This window comes from Cucumis melo, chromosome 8, assembly GCF_025177605.1.
Source record: "Cucumis melo cultivar AY chromosome 8, USDA_Cmelo_AY_1.0, whole genome shotgun sequence".
Taxonomy (NCBI): domain Eukaryota; kingdom Viridiplantae; phylum Streptophyta; class Magnoliopsida; order Cucurbitales; family Cucurbitaceae; genus Cucumis; species Cucumis melo.
In genome coordinates, this window is record NC_066864.1 from 3,250,041 (window position 1) to 3,271,639 (window position 21,599).

Genomic DNA, 21,599 nt, shown 5'->3' on the forward strand with positions numbered 1-21,599 from the left:
AAATTTGATATTTTTTCTATATTGAGAAAAATTTTTTATAATATTCTAAAAAAAGTTAAAACGTCATTAAGATTTGTTTCATTTTTCTTCTTATATTTTAGCATAATGCTTTTAATAAATCTCAAAATTAGTCAAGGTATATACAGTTAGTTTATAGATGATTATTATTTAACCAACTTTGATAAAAGTAACTCTAAACGACAAAATTTAAGCTAACATCTTTCATATTTTTCACATCCTTTGAGAAGATAATAAAATTGTTCTTAATATTGTAGCTTTAACATTCTCTAAAAAGCTTTTCTTTGTTTTTGAAATATGTCTTTTCCTACTTATGTACCTTTTCTTATACATAATGAAGGGACGAGAGAGTAAACTTTGGGGAGAATTGAAAATACAGAAATGAAATGGATATTTAGAGGTTTGCAGTATGAAGGTAAGTATGAACATTTAAGCTTTACTAACATGAAAGGATGGAATAAAATGTGCATAAAAAATGAAGAAGAGACAGAAAGGCAAAGAAAAGGAACATAATGATGAAGGTGAGGGTAGAAGAAACAAGAAGGGTAGAAAGTTGATAGGCTTTGTTTGACTCAAAATGCTTAATCATTAACTAAAAAAATTAAAATAATTTTTAAAAATTTATTTATTTTATTGATTTATTGATTTTGGGAGAGAGGAATGAATGAATGAATGAATGAATGAGTGGATGAATAGAAAGAGCATGCAATTCAATTATTAGAGCCTCTATTTCATGATTTGCTTTTTACACCTAAAATTGAAAAATCTGTTCTTCAAAAGTCGCGCCGCCTTTAAAGACCTTTCTCTATATTCCTTTGCATATTGCATATTACATATTACATATTACTACTAACTCTTCCTAACCATTTTAATTTCTTTTAACATTCTTCTGCTTCCCTTTTTACCTACTATTTTTATATATTAATCTAGATGTCAATGGATGATGATTGATGGTTTATATAAAGCTTTACCCAAGTTCAAAAGTCAATTAATAATCACCAAGGCCCAACAACTTTTACTAATGAACTACGACCTTTTCTTGAATTGTACTTTTCTTTTTCAAAACAATTGTAATGATATTTCCCACTAAACACAATCAATTGAAATATTAAAAAGTACTATTTGATCTAAAATTTCAGTACCAAATCCAACCGGACATGAAAGGATGAAACTTTCCTACCTTGTTTTTATTGATAATGATATATAATCTAATAAATTGAATATATTTAGAGAAAAACAAAATTGATCCTTCATTTAATTCTGATCCTATCATTTATGTTTCTTCAATATTAGAATCATTAGAGTTCGAGTTGAATAAATAAAAAATAAAAAATAAAAAATTAGGGGATAATTGATTGCAATGTGCAATTAATTAAGAACTAATTCATTCACAAATAACAATGAGAGAGGCACAGGTATCTCATTCGTTCCGTCGTTCATACTAATTTAATTGAATCTATTCTACACTACCCATTGCTTGAAAAGGCGTGCCACAATCAAAACGGTGCGTGGAAGCAGCGACAATTTGATTTTGATTTTACCCAAATCACAAAATTTGTAAAATTACAACTCCCAATTTTTTTAACCCCAAAATGAAAGAAGAAAAAGAAAGAAGAAAAAAGAAAAAGAAAAAAAAGAGAAAGGAAAGGGAGGAAGTAAGTAAGCCTGCGTGGCATCCACTATAGTCTTCCGTACAATGATAAGTGGGACCCACCCGAGAACTGAGGAATAATCACTGTGATGGGTTCTTCTATGGTTGCTGATGATTGTGGTTTTGGTTTCGTCCTCTTCGGCCATCCAGGACCGCTGATTCATGCGAATCACATACCTGGGTTTTGAACTTACATCCCAACCGTCTGATCAACGACGCTCGCCATCTTCCTCCATTGCCTTGCGGGGCCCCGGCCTTGTCGATCTTCTCGAGCACTTTCTTCATCGTTGAGCACTCTCTTTCAAGCTGATGCACCCGCGTCCTCATACTATCCATATCTAAGCGAAGCATCTGATTCTCCCTCACCGTCTCTCTCCACGTGCCATTCTCGTGCACTAATGCCCCCGCCGGAATTTCCTCCTCCTCCTCCTCCTCCTCCTGCTCTCCCATTCCCCGTTCCACCTCCTCCGTTTCACGACGGGATACGCCCGAGAATCTTCCGGTATCCGCCGGTACTGTCTCCGCAGCCATGAGTGTTCCAGCGATGGCGTGACGGAGCTGCAGCTGTTCAAAGAACAACACCTGCACTACTGCTCGGAGTGGAAGACGGTCGTTCTGAGCAGCGTGTGTGCATGCCTCTAATGTCAGCTTTTGGCAGTCCATTACTCCACATATCTTCTCGCGTTCTGCTTCGGAGATCCATGGATGAGCCTGTCAAAAAGGATTTACAAAATTAATTTACTAATGACGAATTGCAGAGTGAAAATTAGGAGATTGCTTCTTGCGAACCTTGAGGTACACATCGACGGCTCGGTAAACACCGTCATCGAAGAGTCTAGCCTGTTCAGGGAGAGAAATTGCGAGGTTGTAGAACCTTTCAGCCTTCAGATTGGCGTCTGAGGCGATCTCCGCGAGATATCCATCTATCAATTTACCGACAAGCATTAACGCTGGTGATCTGGCACCATCATCCTCGACTACAGCTTGATTAACTTCAGCTACCTCTGCATTTTTCTCTTCGAGTCCCTCTAAAAAGTAAGATAAAATCCTCTCTGCACAATCAACGTCATATAAGGTCTCGTTCAGATACGAATAGCTCGGAATTAGAAGATCGTCCAGTGTTGCTTGTTCGAGTTGCGATCCTATTTTCTTCTCTAAAGCAGCTTTGCAAACCTCCGAAGCGTTCAATATATTGGCCGTCCGCAGTAGTCCGAAGAGGAACCTTGTTGCGGTTGGAGTTTTTGAGCTTTTCTCCAATGGAAGATTACTGATTATGGTCTCTAACAACTCCTTTTGATCAGTCTCCGTAGGCATACTAGAGGAAGAGGTAGATGGCAACGATGGCTTCCGGTTGGACCTGGATATACCTGGAATATATTTCTTAGCGTAGTTCATTAAACAGCTCTCAATAATCTCCGAACTCACATTTTGATCTCTCATGGAGAAAATTAACCGCTTAAACAGAGGCAGACTGAGCTGGGCGAGATCCTCAAACCATGACCCTCCCTTGCTTCCTCTACCACCGCTCTTCTTTCGCCCTCCAGTTTCAATTCCGTTCCAAAGCATCTGCTTCGATTGATCTTGAGCGCTATTGGCTCCGTCACTGACTGGCCATCCGAACAAAGTTGGATCGGCGGATGGCGCTTTCGAAGCGATCGAATCGATACATCTCTGCGTAATGCTTAAGGTCTCGGCTAGAGGCATCACAGGCTCACAGGATTTCAGCGTTTTAATTGACTCTTTGATGCTTTTGAGTACAGTTTGGGAGAGATATTTTTCAGTTTTTGAGATCAGGTTTTCTACGTTGTACTCTTCCGTCATTTCCAGAAACTCTCCGGCGCAGCGGAGAGGAGCGACATTGGAAGAGTTGAGGTCGATCTTCACGCCGTAGCAGAATTTCGATGCCATTTCGAAAATATCAGAACCGCCGGGGAAATCAGAGAGCACTATATGGCAGTGATCTTCCTCACCTTCATCTTCTTCTTCTTCGTCTTCTTCTTCTTCCTGTGGCTCTGCTTTGGCAGTTTTATTTTGACTCTGTCTGGTAGGAGTAAAGCAATTGGCTTCTTGCTCGGTTATCAAATTGTGAAGTTTCCGGCTCTTTGACATTAGAGGAAACTGAAAATTTACAAACTATTAGCCCAGAACTCAAGAGGAACAATCTGAAACAACCAAATCAACCAAGAACAGAAAAGCACTAATCAAACAAAATTAGCAAGAAGATTCAGGAGGAGACCTTATGGAGATGGAAAGCCATATCCTCCACTTCGATGACAATGTCGCTCGGTAAACCGGTGGTGCAGAACCTGTCAAAACAAAACCCAGAAAGAGAAGTATTAAAATGAGAGCTTAAACCAAAGGTCTAAAAATGGGGAAGACATAAGAACTCAGAACTCACCAAGCTTGCCTTTTGGAGCTGGGGTTCTCTGCAGGTACTGCTTGTATTTCAGTAGCCATTTTCTGTACACTGCTACACCTCGAAGAAAAATCAGTCCCTGAAACTAGAAACCCAGATACATTTGTTGCACAGAAATCTGTGGGGGGGTTTGTTTAGAAGATAAACACAAACAAACAAAGGAACGAAGGGAAAGAAGTGAGATCCTTTAGGAGTGTTTTAGTATGGGTGAAATGGACTTGACTTAGGATCAAGGAAGAAGAAGATAAAAAGAAAAACAAGGAGTGATGGGGGGCAGAAAAATGTTTGGTTGTGCTTTAGCTGGTTGCGATTACCTTTCTTCAGAAGAATAAATCTGACAATGGGGGGAGGAGTATCATCAAAAGCCGAAGAATGCTAAATGGGAATTAAAAAGGGTTATTAAAAAAAAAAAAAAAGAAGAAGAAGAAGAAAAAAAAAAAAAGAAAAAAACTCTTTCTTCTCAGATCCGACAAATGGGGTTTCAACAAAATTTCTTTTTTCTCCGTTGCTCTCTTGGTCTACGAATCAGGTCAGAATCTCACCCACTCCAATTTCAAAAACTCCCATCAAATTAAATTCATTCAATTCTTTTCTTTCTTCATCCTCAAATAAGCTGAATTTTGGATATTTTCTAACTTATTTCTATTCTCATAAAAAAGAGTTTCTTGCTTCGGTATTTGGCTAATTTCCAGACCGTCGGTTACCTTTTATTTATTATTTATTTTTTAAAAAAATTAATGGCAGCTTTATTTATTTATTAACACAACCGGAAAAAACTCTTAAATTATTTATAAATTTTAATTTTGTTTTAGATATTAATTCATCCTTTAGCTAAGCTATTCATAAATTGGTTACTTTGAAAGTTTATGACATTATAAATTGTACTTTTTTAAAAAGAACCGTTTCTTGAAAACTGATGCAGTTCTATAATTGCAAGTATTTTTATCTCCCTTGCCTAAAGTGAGTGAGGAGTTATTACTTAGAATACCAAAAAATAGAAACTCTTTTATTTCCATTAAACCAATTTGTCATTAACCTTTTGTAATGACTGGATCTAATAAAATCTTATTAGAAAGTTTCTTACTCAAAATTTCATTATGTTATAATTATTAAAAAGATTCCATTCTTCAATTTCAGAAGAAGAATTCACATTTGGAAGGAAAAAAAAATTAAGCTTGGATTCTGAGGTTTGTGTCCTTCTAATTGCATTATCTCTCTCATCTATTTTTGTGAAAAATAATTTTTATTAGAGTATGATACAAACCTGAAATTTGTTGATTTAGACACCACCATGTGAAAACTTCCGGTGTGATTGGTCTTCAAATTGTGCTGAGTTGAATTAGATGGATAAAAGAAATAAATAATTGCAAATATAACAATTAAATTTAAAATATTAGCATGTATATATCAACATTGCAAATATAACAAAATCATTGATAGAATTTTATTATTAATAGGTTTTGTTATATTTGCAATTTGAAGGATAATTGTAAATTGATTATATTTGATAGACTTTGCTATATTTACAATAATTAAATAATTGTATTGATAGTTGGTTGTTAGAGATGGTCATTATGATAGAAGTGAGGTAAAAGATTAGTGCTTGATAATTTTATGTATAATCAACTTAAAGAAAGGTCGACTATTAAACATCGAAAATCATTTTTGGAGAAGCTAACATAACACACCCTTAATTCAAAATTGGTAAGTGTAAGCATTGTGATTGTTTATGGAACCCTATGAGTGTTAATTATAATATGTCATTATAACTCTTTAATTTAACTTGGGGAGTAGAGTGGTGCTTTAGGTAAGTGGTTAAATATTTTAGTATACGTTACCCCCACCCACTCCGCCACTTCAATAAGCTCAAAATCCTTGTAAGCTCTCTCTCCTCTTTGTGAGATGGAGGAACTTTCCCTTTCAATTTCTTTTTTTAAAAGTTATAATACAAAGTTTATGTCTAAAATAATTCAATGAGATGGGAGTTTGGGAGTTTCAATTCCTTTATTTTAAAAGAAAAAGAATTAGATTGGTTATTCTAAAATAGGTTTGATAAGTAAAGAAAAATGGATAAGAATCTTTGGGGACAGCTCGTATGAGTTATGAATGCCCCTAAAGTGTAAGGGTGACCTCAGCAGGAGGGAACTCATAATAATGGCAGCCTACCCCAAATGTGATGAGATGAGATGAGACCGTAGGCAATTCACCAATATAATGGGAATGGGAATGCTGTGGGGTCATATGTATTTTGTGAACCCTAAAGAAAAACAAATTTATGAATCCAAATACTTTGGATTTCAATCTCATTTTGTCTTCAAAAAAAGCTTTTTTCTACTTAACAAAAAAGAAAAAGTCTATTCATCTTTTCATTATAACTATAATAAGATTATTTGTTGATATATATATATATAAAAGATAAATATTATAAAATAAAAACATTGATAAAATCAAAGAATTATACCAATAATGGAGCTGTATTGTATTGGTATGCAATGATGTCCATCTTAGAGAAAATGAAAAGAAAGGCATGGGGGTATTAATTACTATGTTGATTAAGGCATATGTATTAATCATAGAATAGCACAAACCATATGGCCAGAAATACATAATTATGCAATGATTTCAACTTTAACATTATAAAATTGAAAAGAAGATTAGATTATTTTGGTAGACAGACAAACCCCACTTACTTCAAAAAGTGAATCTTTTTCCCTTAATTATTCTCCCTTTATTTTGGGGTTGGAAAATCTTGATTGAATTAAAAAAATATATCTACAAAAGAAAGAAGGATTGCAGGAATGGTAAGAAGGGAATGAAGTAATAATTGAAACACATGGTTTCGAATTTGGATATGAAATTATAATAAGTCTCTAACAAGAGAAGGAAGACAAACAAAGACAATGTAATGCCAAATCTTTTCTTTTTTTCTTTTTTTTTTTTTTTTTCTTTTCATATGATTTCTTTTTAGTTAAGAATAATCTAGTAGGTTTTTCTAGGTTTGTCTTTCACCCCATGTTAATCTTCAATCTAATTATTTGTTTAAGGGAATAATCAACTTATGTTATCAAATTATAAATGTTTTTTTCTCTATTTATTAATTAACATAATCATATTTTACAACCTAATTAACCGTACTGTTTTGAACTTATGTACATAGAGTGGAAGTTTGAGGATAATGAACTTCAAAATATCTTCGACATTTTTATATATTTTACTTAATTTTTTACTAGAAATCAAACCTTAATACCATGATACATTTAAAAATATATTTCTTCCCAAAGAAAAGAAATCTAAAAATATTTGAATATTTTTTAACAAACATTGGTTCAAAAGTGTTTAAATTTATTTAAAAGGGTTTATTAATTTATTACTTAATTTTTTTAATTGTATTTACTTTAAATATATATATATCCTTATTTATTTTTATCAATAACTTCATAGAGTTGAAAGTTGAAATCTTGAGTGGTAAATAAGTATCCTAATTAATAACTCCCAGGTTAGTGGTAATATAAAAATGTGAAGTGGGTAAAGCACTTTTGAAAACAGGAGGAAGGGGGAAAGGAAACGTAAGCATCCAAAGAGGCACAAAGCCCCAAGAAATGCAGGTAAGTTATGGCCATTGAGGGGCACAAAATCCACAAAAATACACATTCTTTCATTACTTTAGTTTATTTAATTATTCATACAAACCCCCATTCATTTACTTTATTTCTTTCATACCTAAGAATTAACCACGTAGCTCAACATACTATAATCTTATAATCCATATTCAAAATGCTTTAATTTCAAACATACATATAAATATTGTTATTATTGTTGTTGATAAACTTGCTTTTAATTTGCTCATTTTTCAAATACCTCTTTTTCTTTTTGGTATCGACTTTCGATATAGAAAGAAAGAAAGAAAGAAAAGATTTAGAAATGAGAGGAGAGATTAATGAAGAATATATAGATATATATAGATCAAAAAAGTGTATTTTGTTGGTAGTTTCTAGGAATGTATGAGGCAAATTAAACATTTGCATTAATATTTGTAGTAATGTGATAGAGATAAAAGGGGGCATTAAAGTGAAGGGGCGGTGCAGCCCCATTTATAGATGTTGGGGTTGGGGGGAGGGGTGTTGCCCACAACACATCTAAGGGCTTTTGTGGGTTGCTACTTGCTGGGTAAGTGACCACATGGCTCCCAAGAAACTCTCTCCATATTCTTTGCTGCCTTTGCTTGCAATCCACAACACAACATTATACAACAACTAACACATACACTATTATTATTGAATTCAAGTGGGGTCCTCTGTAGTGTAAACTAAATTAGGGTTTACAGAATATTCGAAAGAGAATTAGGGATAACATTGGGATGAAATTGACCCCTAGCTTAGGACCGATTAGGCTGTGGGAATGAAGAGGCAATAGGAAAAAACGTTACATTTTTTTGTACGATCTTGACATTAGAGGTGGGTTTCCTTTTTACTTAAAGAGATGCCCTTTCTTTAACCCTCGACACAGTGATGTAGAGGAAAATATGTTCAAACAAGTTTGTGGTTAAATAAGAGAAGTTCACCACCTCATAAGTTGAGAGAACAAAAGTTTTATATACGTAATGGTTTCAAAAGCTTAGCTCAACTGACACCTATATGTACCTGTGGACAAGAGGTTCTGGATTCAAATTCCCTCATTTGCATATATAATAGGAAACTTTTTGTTTCAAAGTTTTAAGAACGTGTGCATTTATTTCTAAACCTCACAAAGTTGGTCAATAATATAATATTTTATGTTTTCTTAGAACCGTTTTATTATTTGTGAACAAACAAACTCCAACTCACAATACCTACAATTCAACCCACATTTTCAAGCCCAACCCCACTTGATCTTTAGCCACTTGACATCTCTTACGAGACTATCCAAATTGAGCTCTTAATCCAACCTAACGAAAATTACCCTTAACATTTAAAAAAGAAAATTTCATCCAAATTCATAAGAATGGTTTATCAAATTGTGGGAAGCATAAGTCATTGTCAAGGATCTCAATAATCCTATTTCTCTCAATATCCTTCTTTCCTTCTCTTATATATGGTCGAATTTGATGCCAAAGAGGTGTTGAACTTAATGAACATCTGCTTGCTAGACTTTACTGAGGTAAAGAATACAATTGATGAGATGATCAGTATGTGTGAGGCACTTGAATAATCTTTCTTTCTAATATTGTCCTCATGAGAGTTTGTTACTCTTATTATACCTCGTTATGGTGTCATGTTTTCTAATTTTTTTAATATATTTTTTTCCCAATTTAGAAGATTTTAGCAAAAAAAGAGTTGGGTGGTTAACTTCTCCAACTATGTTTGCAATGTTATTATTGTTAATTTTGGGTTTTTGCAAAGTTACTTTTGTGATAGGTTTTCTTTCAAAATCAACAATGTTGTACATCCCTAATGTTATTGAATATTAAATTCATATGTTAAATATACTTAGATTTATGTAAAACTAAAAATTGTTGCTATATAAATTGTTGAGAAATAGAATAGGGAATAGAAATCACAACTCTATTAAATTTGAGATAGGAATTATCTGAATTCAACCAAATTGTTGGCCCCTCTTTTTTCTTCTTTGCTTTTCAGATGTTTGATTATGAATTTGTTTTCTCTCAAAAAGTCAACTTTTGGTCAATGGATTAAACTAAGCAAACTGCCCAATCCAAAAATTTTCTTCCCTCAATGAATCGAAGTTAAAAAGTCAAACGAAAAGATTTGAATGAGTAAACTTATCTCGTTATGAACTCCCAAAATGTCATTTCCTCAGATTTGTAAATCTCCAATGGCTCGCTTTGCTGCTTCAAATTCCATCACTCTCCACCGAATTCCTCTCGGTTTACGTATCCCTCACCCTCTCCTTCAACCCTCGGCCGCCCGGTTTCCATCTTCCCGCCGCCGATTTCCTCCCTTAGCCTGCCAAACGCTTCCCGAATCGCACGACACTTCCTCCGCTCCGGTATGTATGCTTCAGTCTCCTCTTCTTTTATTGTTTTTGCTTAATTTCCTTCAACCATGGAGTCAACCAAATTAGCCCCAATTTTCCTGAAATCGAAACCAATTCAATTTTATTCTCGCTTTCAGGAAAAATCGTCGGACGGTCCTGAATCAGCCGGTGACACCACTGGCCAAGCCGCTAGTTCTTCAAGTAATCAGGGTTTTCCAGAATTTCCCAATAAAGATATCAATAGACGAATTGCAATAATTTCTACTGTTTCGGCACTGGCACTTTTCTCGTCGAGTCGATTGGATTTTGGTGTTTCTTTGAAGGACTTAGCTGCTGCGGCTTTGCCTTATGAAGAGGTTTGGAAATTTGGAATCCAATAGTTCTAGCAATCTCTTTGTTTTACCTGATTATGATTTCAAATTAAAGTAATTATATCTCAAAATGAAGATTCATATGATGATCCAGGCTCTTTCAAATGGGAAGCCCACCGTTGTGGAGTTCTATGCAGATTGGTGTGAAGTTTGTAGGGAATTGGCTCCAGATGTATACAAAGTTGAGCAACAGTTCAAGTAATACTTCGTGGAAATGTTTGTTTACAAGAAATTCTTTTTTGTTTGAATTTGAGGAAGGTAAATAGATCTTTGTTCTTCCAGGGACCGTGTGAATTTTGTAATGCTTAATGTTGATAATACAAAGTGGGAGCAGGAGCTTGATGAGTTTGGTGTTGAGGGAATTCCACATTTTGCATTTTTAGACAAACAGGGGAATGAAGAGGGTAATGTAGTTGGTCGACTTCCAAGACAATATTTGCTCGAGAATGTAGACGCTCTTGCTCGTGGAGAAGCATCGATACCTCATGCTCGTGTTGTGGGTCAGTTTTCAAGTGCTGAAGCAAGGAAAGTACACCAAGTTTCTGATCCAAGAAGTCATGGGTAGATTCTCTTCCTTTCTTTGAAGCATTAGGTCAATTTGCCAATTCAAAATACTCTTTGATAGATATTCCAGATATAGTTAGTCCATCTTATACCATATATCCAATTGTTTATTGTACTATGGACATAACTTCTCTTGATAGTAAATAAGTCTTTATTTCTTCTCTTGATTGTATATATTTGCTCTTTATGTTAACTACTTATGGGCTTAATGATTAAAAAACAAGTACCCAGGTTGATTCCTTCATATTTTTGTGGTGTTCTGCAATCTTTATTTACTCAATTATGATAATCTCATTACTTTTACTTTTGTACATGTTTGGTAAAATGAAACAAGTAATACAAGAATAGATAAAGCCGATCCCACGGCTTGGATCTGAACTTCCCTAAAGACGAGCAAAATAATGCTTCACCTTTTTGGAAAATGGCATTGGCATCTACAGTTCTATTGAATAAGGAGGTTAAAAACAATGACACAGTATAAGATATTCCGTAGGATACACAAATAATGGTGAAATGTAAAAGGTTAAATGTCCTACAAAAGATCTTCCTCTTCTTCTTTTTCTTCTCTTTTCACCGTGCTACATTACCCAATAAACTATTTGTTGAAGGCGAGCTTTGTTCACTTAACCAAGGATCCTGTATTGAAACTGGGGAACTATCCATAACCTCCTCAACAGGAGGTAGATAGTCCTTACTATGGTTGTTCTCCGGTGGGATTATCAATCTCTGGCTCCCCAGTCCTGCAAGCAGCCCGGTCTTCTTAATTGTTATGCTACTACTTATGGATCTCTCGCTTACACTACGAGGAGATGAACAAGCTGATCCTGCTGATGATGCTGCACAAAAATGCTCCTCCATTGATGTCCATCCACTGCGTCTGATGCTTTCCAATTCCTCTGCTACTTCTGTCATCGAAGGCCTCATGTCGCTGTGGAAAGCAAGGCATCTGAATGCAAGCTCAGCCACCTTGTGAATAGAGTAGAGGGTCCAAGCATCTCTATGTGGCTCGAGGAAAGGATCGATTAGTTCATCCACAGAGTTTCTACCAATCCTATCAATGGCAAGTGCAGCTAAGTTTACTTCACTTTGGGGACGAGTGAAATCAACCACTTTCAATGCTGTTATTATCTCTACTAGGACTACTCCAAAACTATATACGTCACTTTTGTCAGAAAGATAAAAATTTTGATGGTATTGTGGATCAACGTAGCCTGGGGTTCCTTGGGGAGCTGTTGAGATGTGAGATATTTCTGTCATACCAAGTCTAGAAAGACCAAAATCTGCAACTTTTGATTTGAAACCATGATCCAGAAGTATATTGCTCGATTTGATGTCTCTGTGATATATTGGTGGGTGCACAGAAGAATGAAGGTATGCTATTGCACGAGAAGTTTCGGCTGCTATAGTGAGCCGTGTTGTCCATGGGAGTCCATTTCCACGCTCTCTCTGAAGATGTTGAGAGAGAGTTCCATTGGGCATAAACTCGTATACAAGGATCTGTTGGCCTTCCTCAATGCAGCAGCCAAGCAAGCGGACCAAATTTGGGTGGCTCACCGAGGAAAGGAGTTTTATCTCATTCATAACCTGGTCAATGCTGTTGTGGTCTCTGTATTTGATCCTCTTTACAGCAACCCACTCATCCTCGTGAAGCCTTCCGGCATAGACTGTACCAAAGGCTCCAGTTCCCAGACGTTGTTTCTCAGAGAAGCCATTAGTGGCTCTTTCTATTTCTTTGTAGGGGTATAAAGTAACACTGGAATTTCCGGCAGCCTCACTTAGAAGCCGCTTTGCACTCATCTGACCTTTAAGACACATTGAGCGGCGTCGGATGCAGTAACAGATAAGGGTCAAGACAGCCATTAGAAACGCCCCTACAAAGACACCTGAGATTATAACTGTGTTAAGTTAGAACCATTGGTAACCGATTGACGTGTTCCTTCATAATAAATCCCTACCAACTGATGGATACCATATTATTTACATTTAAATGAAATAATGTACAGTTACCTGCAATTAGGGCAGCGACTTTGCTTTCCCCACCACATCGCCCAGTTATGTACGTTGGAGGGTTGCATTTGTGAGAAACTGTAGCAATTGCCAAAGAGCGCAGCACAACAAATTAATGAAATAAGCGACATAAACAGCTTGACAAATAATGAATTGAACACTAAAGTGACCAATGCTTTATGCTCTTCTCTCACTTGCAATATTTAAGTATTTGATTCTCTATTTCAAAAAAAAAAAAAATTGTTCATTTACCGAATGTCCTGGAAAATTAATTAGAACAAGAGCAACGAATAGGGAAATATATAATGAATAGACGCCATGGCATGTTATGACAACTGGAGAAACGTCCCAAAAAAATGAAAAAAGAAGTCTTACACTCCTAGTGCTAACTGTACTGTTGCTTGTGGTAGAGAAATGACCCCCCACCACAAGGTCTAAACACCTCAATTACTTTGCAGTTTTACTCTAAAACAACGTTCCATGGTATCTATCTCTCTTTTGACTTGTAAAATTATCAGAAGCCTAGAGAGTAGGAACCTCATTTTAAACTCTTAAGTTGGCAACATTTATGGCGCATATTATGAGCTATAGTTATAAACAACCCAAATTAAAATTAATTGATGATGCATTCTCTCTTTGACCAATTCTAGATCATTCAGACACTTTGAAAAATTAGCATCACACTTATCCCTCCCTACCTCCCCTCCCCTTTAATATTATTATTATGGGCACATGGCATTCGGTTTTCACACCTAAATGAATTTTCTGACTTTTCACACTAAAATCATATCCACCTCAAGCAACAATATGGCATATAGCCAAACTTTCAGAAATGTACAGAATTGACTTTCCCATTAACCAACATTATTTTAAAGACGTCTCAAAATAAAAAAGACATTTTAAAAATTCTAAACTCAATGGGAAAAATTGTAATTTTGAAATATATAATTCAACATCTTGAACAAAACTCCCCGCGCCCCCAACCCCCCCCCCCCCCCCCCCCCAAAAAAAAAAAAAGAGAGAGAGAGAAGGAGAGAAAAAGGGGAAAAAGTCGATCGAACAGCCTTTGATTATTCTTTCTACCCATTTGGAGCTTTTAAATCTTTCCGAAATATATAAAATAAAAAACCCTATTTCTAATTTTAGTAAGGTTTTACAGAATTTAACCACCATCTTTGCCACCGTCGGACAAATCAAATGTAGATGGGGAAGTAAGCAAATGGTTAATTGGCCTTTCCCCACGACAAGAAGGAGCAGCATTGACTAGAAAGGACAAGGTGTCGACCTCTAATTGGTTAACATGTGCCGTTTCTTGTCGTGTAGTTTCCCGATTTATCCTTGGAGATAGGTATATTAGGCTACCCACTAAAAAATTAGAAATAAACAGCAACCCAATGCGTTGAATATTCAAATTACTCATATTTAATATTATTCTAAATAGAAATAAATTGAATGTAGCCACCGAATTGACTCAACGACTAACCTTTCCGGCAGCCGCCGCCGACGTTGTCATAAGCATTTCCTTCAAACCCTTCTATGCACTGACAACGAAATCCTAGGTTCTCCTTCGAGCTGGTAATGTTCTCTCGATTGGCATATTTTGAGCATTGAGCGGCAGACGAAGGTGAGACCCACCACTCTAACTCAATGACCCCAAACTCGACCTCGAACAGAGTGGTCGAATTTGACGTAAAATTAACGAATACAGAGGACAAAAGGGAGTGGCACTTATTTAAAGGAGGCAGAAATCCATTTTGCTCGGTCTTGGTGAAACAGCTGATATTATTACTCTTAAAGCCGCAGTCCGTCGGCTGATTCAGGGTGAAATTCCCCATGACTCCGCATGGAAGTGGTTGTTCGGTACAATTCAGGAAGAGACTGTTGCGGAGGGTGGGCTTGTAGTTTTTGCTGGACAGTTCTGAGAGTGAATTGATAGGGATATTGCACCCTGTAGGAAGTTTGATGAGGATACTTCTTTCATTAATGTTCTGAACCTGGAATCTGCCGATTTGAATCTCGCCATTTTCGCTGCAATTCAATTTGATTGGTTTCACGTCTGTGAATCCAAACGGATGGCGTAAAAATTGAACCGAATTACCGGTTTCGCAGGACGTTAACCCCTCGGCGATTGTTAAAGAAGCCGAGAAAATTGCGATTACAACGATCAAATAGTTTCGATGCAAAGTCATAGTTGACTGCAACTTACTCCAACTGAACAAACAACAAAAAGAATCATCCCCTCCCTCCCTGCAAAAGAAAAGTTGTCTTAAAACTAAGCCAAACAAAAATCAAATGCGTATTCACCAATACGACCAGCAGAATTTGAACAAAAACAATAGAATTTCAGAAAGGTTTTCAAATGCGAACAAATCAAACAGTCCGATTTCTGTCAACAAGTTTCGTAAATAACCTAGAAATTACAAAAACTCTGAAATTAAATGAAGAATTTAAAGCAGGACTGCGATGCCGTTGGGAGGCCATCTATCCTAATAAATACTCTTGAGATGGAAGCAAATATCATATCATATTCATATAGACGAAAAAGAAGGAACAATTTCTACGGTCATAGCATTAATGAATTGAAACCTCTACCTCTGACCTCGCTCTTCAATGGGAGTAAATGCTCTGTTGATCACACTTGGAAGCTGGTGAGAGAAGAGGTCGACACGATCATTCAAGTCGATATCAGATGAAAATTTATAGATTAGGTTTAAATCAAAGAAAAATTTGATCCCTAAAATTGTTCTAAAGAACAACCCGAGTCGCAAGGCTTTGTTGATTGATTTAGATGGAAAATGGAAAAGGAAAGCTGAGAAAAAGAAAGAACGAACCGTGAAATTGAAAGAGAGAGCTTCTTCTTCTTCTTCTCTTATTCTACTTTTGAACGTCTTCACAAAAGTTTTTTCATTTTATAATATGACCAATGTACCCTTTATCATTTTGATACACTCTCTCTCCCCCACTATACCCAACACATTTACCAAAATACCCCTCATATTTTTCAACATTTATTCCTTATTATTAATTTATTTCCTATTACACATCATTTATTTATTTTTCTTTACATATATATAAAGAGTTTAAGAAACCTATGTGAAAGTATGAGTTTCTTTCTCGGAGAATGTATATGATTGATGATTCCTAATCAATTGAACGCATCTAAGAAACTCATAGAAAATACATGTAAAAATTTTAAAAATTTGAAGTTTTATTAGACTAAGATTGACACGATATTAAAATATTAAACGCCTAAATAGCGATAAATTAAGACTTCTATGAAAAACATAACTAGATTATTAGTTTATTTATATGGTGATAAGAAATTTCTAAGCACATCATGATATCCATCTCATACATATTCATCTAATATTGGATGCCTTCTTTCAATTTTTTTAAAAAATAGAGTGTGTAATTTAAAATGAAATAATATAGTATAATCAATTATGCTTTCATTAACTAACAAATTGATCATATTGTTTTAAAAAATAAAATCATACATAAACTAACTATATTTTAAAATTGAATAATACCTCAATTTGTTTTAAACTGAGATTCAAAATGCAATGTTTCTTTTATTACGCATTTCCATAATTACTAAGAATTTTCATATTTAACATGCAGTTTTCTTCTTCAACAACTATTTAAATTATTTTTTTATTCTTTTCATAAAATAAATTTATTCAAAGACCATAACATTTAAAATCAAGTGAAATATATAAATAATTTTTAATCTAATCATAATTTTTTAACAACAACAACACCCGTGAAGATGATAAATCAACAATTATGTTCATTTCAAGCGTTTAAGCACGACTAAATAAATGAAAATGACTTAAATATAAAGAATGACCTCCTTGAAATGTAGATAAAAGTATAGTATAAATGTCAATGCAAAATAAATAAATGAGGAATAAGGAGAAGAATGCTTAAAAGTAACGAAATTTGGAGGAAAAAAGGAGAGAATATTATAGAGCGCCTAAATTATGCCTTACAAAGCCTCATTTCAGTGTTATCCACACGGAGGGAGACTTTGATGTTTGTGGTTTTAAAAAAAGAAAGAAAGAAATAAAAGGATCATTGTGGTTTGCCCTTTTCTCCCATCTAAACTTACTTTTTTCAACATATTCTCTCTCTAAATTGTCAACATATATTAAATTTGGTTGTCGTTTCATCTTTTGAGAGAACTCACTGCAAACAAAAAAAAAATAAAAAATAAAAAAAAAATAAACCATATAATAGAAATTAATAGTATTAAGCTAAAATGTGTATACATCAAATTTGTATTATTAATTTATAAGTTAGAACTTTAATTCTCATATGATTTAAGTTATTATTATTATTATTATTATTATTTGTTAAGTTTCTCACAACTTTTTGTGCCATGATTTTTATTTGATTTCTTCTTAGTCATATTAAAAAAAATACATACAAAGACACATTTTTAAACACTACTTTTATACTATATAAGAATAAATCTAATATAACATCTAATTTTTTTAAAAAATGGAAAGATATTTTTGAAATTTGAGGTAGAGAAACATTTTATTTTTAAATTGAAGCTAAGTAAAGAAAATTCAAAATTAAGAAGTAAAAAGGAATATTAGAAAAGGTCAGCAACGGCAAAAGTGGAGCAGATTTTTGGGTGGGAAGTGGAAATTGCAAATTGCAAATTGCAAATTGGACATTGCATGGAGTGAGAAAGTGGACGGGGAAACCAAATATATATTGAAAGTCAACCACAAAAATTATAAACAAATTGACCAATAAACAAGCTTTTGTCCACAACACCATCACCTCACCTTTTTTTTTTTTTTTTTATCCATCCATTATTATTCATCTTTGTGCTCATTATTGCTAATAATCACTTTTTGTTTAGATTTTATTATTTGTTTTTGTTCAATCAAGAATTTTGAGAAATAAATAATCTTTCCATTAATAATTATCTATTATTTGAATAAGTTAGTTATTATCGATTTGGTCTATCCACTCGTAAATATTCATTCTGACTCTTCAACTCAATTTGGTAGATATATAGTGCTAGGATGTCGCTTTTTTGCATTTAGAAAATGGTCCCATGAACCTTTGAATATTTTGTAGACGACTTTGGGGAGTAAAAGAATGACTTCATTCATAGTAACTTTAATTATTGTCTAAATTCTAATTCGATAAACTGTTTTATCTAGTCTATTAAATTCTAAAATATTTGATTATCATCCACAAGAGCTTTAACTCAATTGGCCCCCACTAAGATGATGGGGGCTAAAAGAAAAATATGAAAAATAAACTATAACCACTAAGCTAATGATAAATATTAATAATTAAATAATTTTCTTTATATATATTATATAAAGACAATAAAATTGAGGGGGGACTCGAGCCCCCTGAGCCTAAGCTAAATCCGCCGGTGACTGGCACCTATATGTGTTGATAATTGAAAGGCATCGAATTCAAATTTTCTCACCCCAACTAATACTAATTAAAAATATCTTTGATTATTAATAATTCTAATATATGTTCATACCACCACATTGTTATATAGGGATTATAACCACGCTTGAAATAGCTAAATTTAAATATGATTTACAGATCAATTCATAAGCACTAAATATTAGATTTATATAAAATATTAAAGATATAATTTGAGTAGTCTTAATCTATATCTCATTTTAGACTAAATATAAAGTAGGTAATAATATCTGTTTAATGTATACATATATAACACGTTAACAAGGCAAAATGTAACAAAGTGTGAATCTTGTTTGTTTCTTTATATATATATATATATATATATATATATATATATATATATATATATATATATATATATATAATTAAAAAAATATATATAGGATAATTATAACGAATAAGTATGTAGTAATATTTTTAAAAATTTGTTAATATAGCAAAGTCTGTTAGTAATAGATTTCTATCGTTAATAGACTTTTATGGTTTATCAGTGTGATAGACTTCTATCATTGATAGACTTCTATCATTGATAGACTTTGACAGATTTTGCTATATTTTTTTTTTTAAATGTTGTTATGTACTTAATTATTTTAAATATAATTGCTATATTTGCAACTATCTCTAAAATTTAAATTAGGACTAGTAGGAGAAAATCAATTCATAGAATCTTATATCCATAGAAAGTTTGCATTTTCTTATTTTTAAATAAGTGTATGTTTACTGATCTTTTAATCAAAAATGTGTATCGGTAAGGAGTTATAATTTTATTGATGTATACATCATGCACATTTTTGTATTAATAGATTCCAATCGTAAGTGTAATTGAATTGCTTTTAATCATACTTATTCGTACATTTTTGTAAACGCAATTTAGTTATATTTGATATCGTTTATTTTGTCTTTTATTTGGTATCACGTCTTCTTATTATTACTGTACGTGAATCGTTACCATTTATGATTAGTTAGTAACTATACTTGTAACAATTACTTTAATTGTAATAGATTTACAATACTCATACTATAATAGTAACAGTAACTATATACAATAAAAGCATATGGGAAAAACTTTTGATAAATCATATAAATATAATTTTCAAATGCAATTAGACTGATCATCCTTATCTTTGTAATTAAATTGGGTTAAATTTATTCGTAGAATATTTCTTGATTGGAGGAACAGATAGATGAATAAAGAAGAGATATAATCAAACAAATCATATTTATTGTTTTAGACTAATGAAGTATGTTTTTAGAGGAAATAAACATGAGTTAGATGTAATATTATTAATGAGGATTAAGTGAAAGGGAGGTTGAGAGAGTCGTCCGCATGCAAAACACGGCGAGACGAAAACATCTCGTGGAAGTCTTCCGCCGTATTTGTGAAGCGGAAACTCCGAATGGACGAAAATACCCCCAGAGACAAAATTATTGACCCCAATATTCCCCCAATTTTGACTTTGCACTTTGCATGAACCAAAAGGATAAGAATGTTTGAACTCTCCAATTCAATCCATATGCATCTAAACTACAAATCAAACTTCAAGTTTCTATTTTTCAACTTTACTCAATTTTATTTCTTCTTCTTCTTCTTCTTTCTTATTAAGAAAATTAAATAATTTTACTAATGGAAGACTTGAGAGAGGATTTTTATCACACGATCCATCATATAAGATAATTATTATAAAAATTTCAAGGTTTACAACACCAATGAATGATCATGTGTATAGTAAAATTACCATTGAGATAATGACTATTCTAATTTCTATAGTATTATCATCTTTTCATTTCGTAGTTTTCATTTTTTTTTAATTAAGGGGAGACATAATGGAACTAGTACAACAAATTTCCCTAACCAAGATATATTGTATTTAGTTTTTTTTGTAACTTACCCTAACATCAGCATTCATAAAAATTTCATATATTATTCATTAAATTATTATTTTTTTTTAAAAAAAATTGACTAATATCTTGTATGTAATATTTTATTTTAATAATAAGCACACAGATAACCAACTCTCTATGGATAAACGAAAATTTAGTAAATTTTTAATATAAAAGAAGAATTAATGGATTAGATGTGAGTTTCTTACCTAATTATATAAATTTGATAAATTAAGTTTTTTTTCTCTCTCTTAGTTTATTTTTTTAGTGATAAGTTAAAGGGAATAAAAATTCAAGCTTATTAAAATGACGTGATGAATTTCTGTCCATATAAGACAATGTTAATCACCGTTACCCATTCTTTGAAGGTAACGCTTTGTGTCCATGCTGTGTTAGATTAGGTTGACTTAGGCTCTCTTAGCTAAACCATTCATATAGCTTTAGTTTTGTATTCTACAAAAAGAAAATAACAAGAATTTATTAAATTTTTAATTCACTCGATACAATACATCAATAAAATAATTCTAGTCACAAATTTTTTAGCCATAAACTAATATGTTGGAAGTAAATTTAATCATAAATTTCTATCAATATCGTCTAAACACACCCTTCCAGTGCTTGTGGATGTTTAACTATGAAAATAGAGAGTTTTCATTAATTGCTTTGAGGAACATCACTATTCCTTTTAAATATAGAAATATTAGTGAAAACATTTTATAAATATTGAAACAATATATTTGGAGTAAGAGTTTAGGATGTTAAATTAAAACTAGAACTTGAAGCAATGTCACTGTAACTTAGAAGGAAAATTAAAATAGCTACATTGTTTCTTTGCAATGGGAACGATAATGGCGTTTTTTGTAGTTACATGCGTTGTATTTTCCTTTCTTTTTCTTGTGAGATTTGACGTTTTTTGTATTTGGGCTTTTGGTGGGGTGTTCGTTGCGGCCCAAAGACCACCACTTCATTCAATCCTCTTGCTATTGTTACCGACATATCAAAATTGGGTTACGCCATTGGAAATTATAGAAAAACAATCACTATAAATATTTTTTCAAATTTCTTTATTATTATTGTTGTTATTATTATTATTATTATTATTATTGTATGAGAACTTTGATCAAATATATATAATAAAGAAGGTCTTTACGAAAAGAGTACGGGATATAAAGAAAGAAAAACGAATTAAATCTTCAACCAATTTTTATCACTTTGGTGGTTGAATCCATGGTATATAGAAGGGAAGGGAGAA

General features: G+C 33.2%; 3 protein-coding genes and 1 long non-coding RNA gene across 5 annotated transcripts; 2 read left to right on the plus strand and 2 right to left on the minus strand.

Moving 5' to 3' along the window:
• Positions 1 to 1,386: 1,386 nt before the first annotated feature.
• LOC103484726 (BTB/POZ domain-containing protein At5g66560) lies at positions 1,387 to 4,206 on the minus strand. Its single transcript, XM_008441963.3, has 4 exons — positions 4,068 to 4,206; positions 3,906 to 3,975; positions 2,459 to 3,787; positions 1,387 to 2,380 (listed from the first exon to the last, which is right to left on the minus strand). The coding sequence occupies exons 1-4, from the start codon at positions 4,124 to 4,126 to the stop codon at positions 1,769 to 1,771; spliced, it is 2,070 nt and encodes a 689-aa protein (XP_008440185.1). The 5' UTR covers positions 4,127 to 4,206; the 3' UTR covers positions 1,387 to 1,768.
• A 259-nt stretch (positions 4,207 to 4,465) lies between these two features.
• Positions 4,466 to 5,469, plus strand: LOC127150605 (uncharacterized). Its single transcript, XR_007823110.1, has 2 exons — positions 4,466 to 4,614; positions 5,223 to 5,469. It is a non-coding gene; the product is annotated as an uncharacterized LOC127150605 (long non-coding RNA).
• A 4,157-nt stretch (positions 5,470 to 9,626) lies between these two features.
• LOC103484729 (thioredoxin-like protein HCF164, chloroplastic) lies at positions 9,627 to 11,165 on the plus strand. Of its 2 annotated transcripts, none has more exons than XM_008441966.3 (4): positions 9,627 to 10,070; positions 10,196 to 10,414; positions 10,524 to 10,627; positions 10,712 to 11,165. In XM_008441966.3, the coding sequence occupies exons 1-4, from the start codon at positions 9,867 to 9,869 to the stop codon at positions 10,992 to 10,994; spliced, it is 810 nt and encodes a 269-aa protein (XP_008440188.3). In that variant the 5' UTR covers positions 9,627 to 9,866; the 3' UTR covers positions 10,995 to 11,165. The 2 variants fall into 2 exon arrangements, with proteins under 2 accessions (XP_008440188.3, XP_016899240.2); XM_017043751.2 differs by having other exon boundaries at positions 9,810 to 10,070; positions 10,506 to 10,627.
• Positions 11,166 to 11,381: 216 nt separating this feature from the next.
• Positions 11,382 to 15,866, minus strand: LOC103484727 (wall-associated receptor kinase-like 14). Its single transcript, XM_051088692.1, has 5 exons — positions 15,832 to 15,866; positions 15,593 to 15,645; positions 14,484 to 15,247; positions 13,001 to 13,078; positions 11,382 to 12,876 (listed from the first exon to the last, which is right to left on the minus strand). Exons 3-5 carry the CDS (start codon positions 15,187 to 15,189, stop codon positions 11,564 to 11,566), a joined length of 2,097 nt encoding a protein of 698 aa, XP_050944649.1. The 5' UTR covers positions 15,190 to 15,247; positions 15,593 to 15,645; positions 15,832 to 15,866; the 3' UTR covers positions 11,382 to 11,563.
• Between the last annotated feature and the right edge of the window lie 5,733 nt (positions 15,867 to 21,599).

Coding starts and splice junctions, on each gene's coding strand:
- LOC103484726 (XM_008441963.3), bottom strand. CDS start 4,126: ATGGCTACTGAAATACAAGCAGTACCTGCAGAGAACCCCAGCTCCAAA. Junction 3,976..4,067: donor AGCTCCAAAAGGCAAGCTTG/GTGAGTTCTGAG, acceptor TTGTTTTGACAG/GTTCTGCACCACCGGTTTAC. Junction 2,381..2,458: donor CCGTCGATGTGTACCTCAAG/GTTCGCAAGAAG, acceptor CCTTTTTGACAG/GCTCATCCATGGATCTCCGA.
- LOC103484729 (XM_017043751.2), top strand. CDS start 9,867: ATGTCATTTCCTCAGATTTGTAAATCTCCAATGGCTCGCTTTGCTGCT. Junction 10,071..10,195: donor ACGACACTTCCTCCGCTCCG/GTATGTATGCTT, acceptor TCTCGCTTTCAG/GAAAAATCGTCGGACGGTCC. Junction 10,415..10,505: donor CGGCTTTGCCTTATGAAGAG/GTTTGGAAATTT, acceptor CTCAAAATGAAG/ATTCATATGATGATCCAGGC.
- LOC103484727 (XM_051088692.1), bottom strand. CDS start 15,189: ATGACTTTGCATCGAAACTATTTGATCGTTGTAATCGCAATTTTCTCG. Junction 13,079..14,483: donor CGGCGGCGGCTGCCGGAAAG/GTTAGTCGTTGA, acceptor CAATTGCTACAG/TTTCTCACAAATGCAACCCT. Junction 12,877..13,000: donor AGTCGCTGCCCTAATTGCAG/GTAACTGTACAT, acceptor TTATAATCTCAG/GTGTCTTTGTAGGGGCGTTT.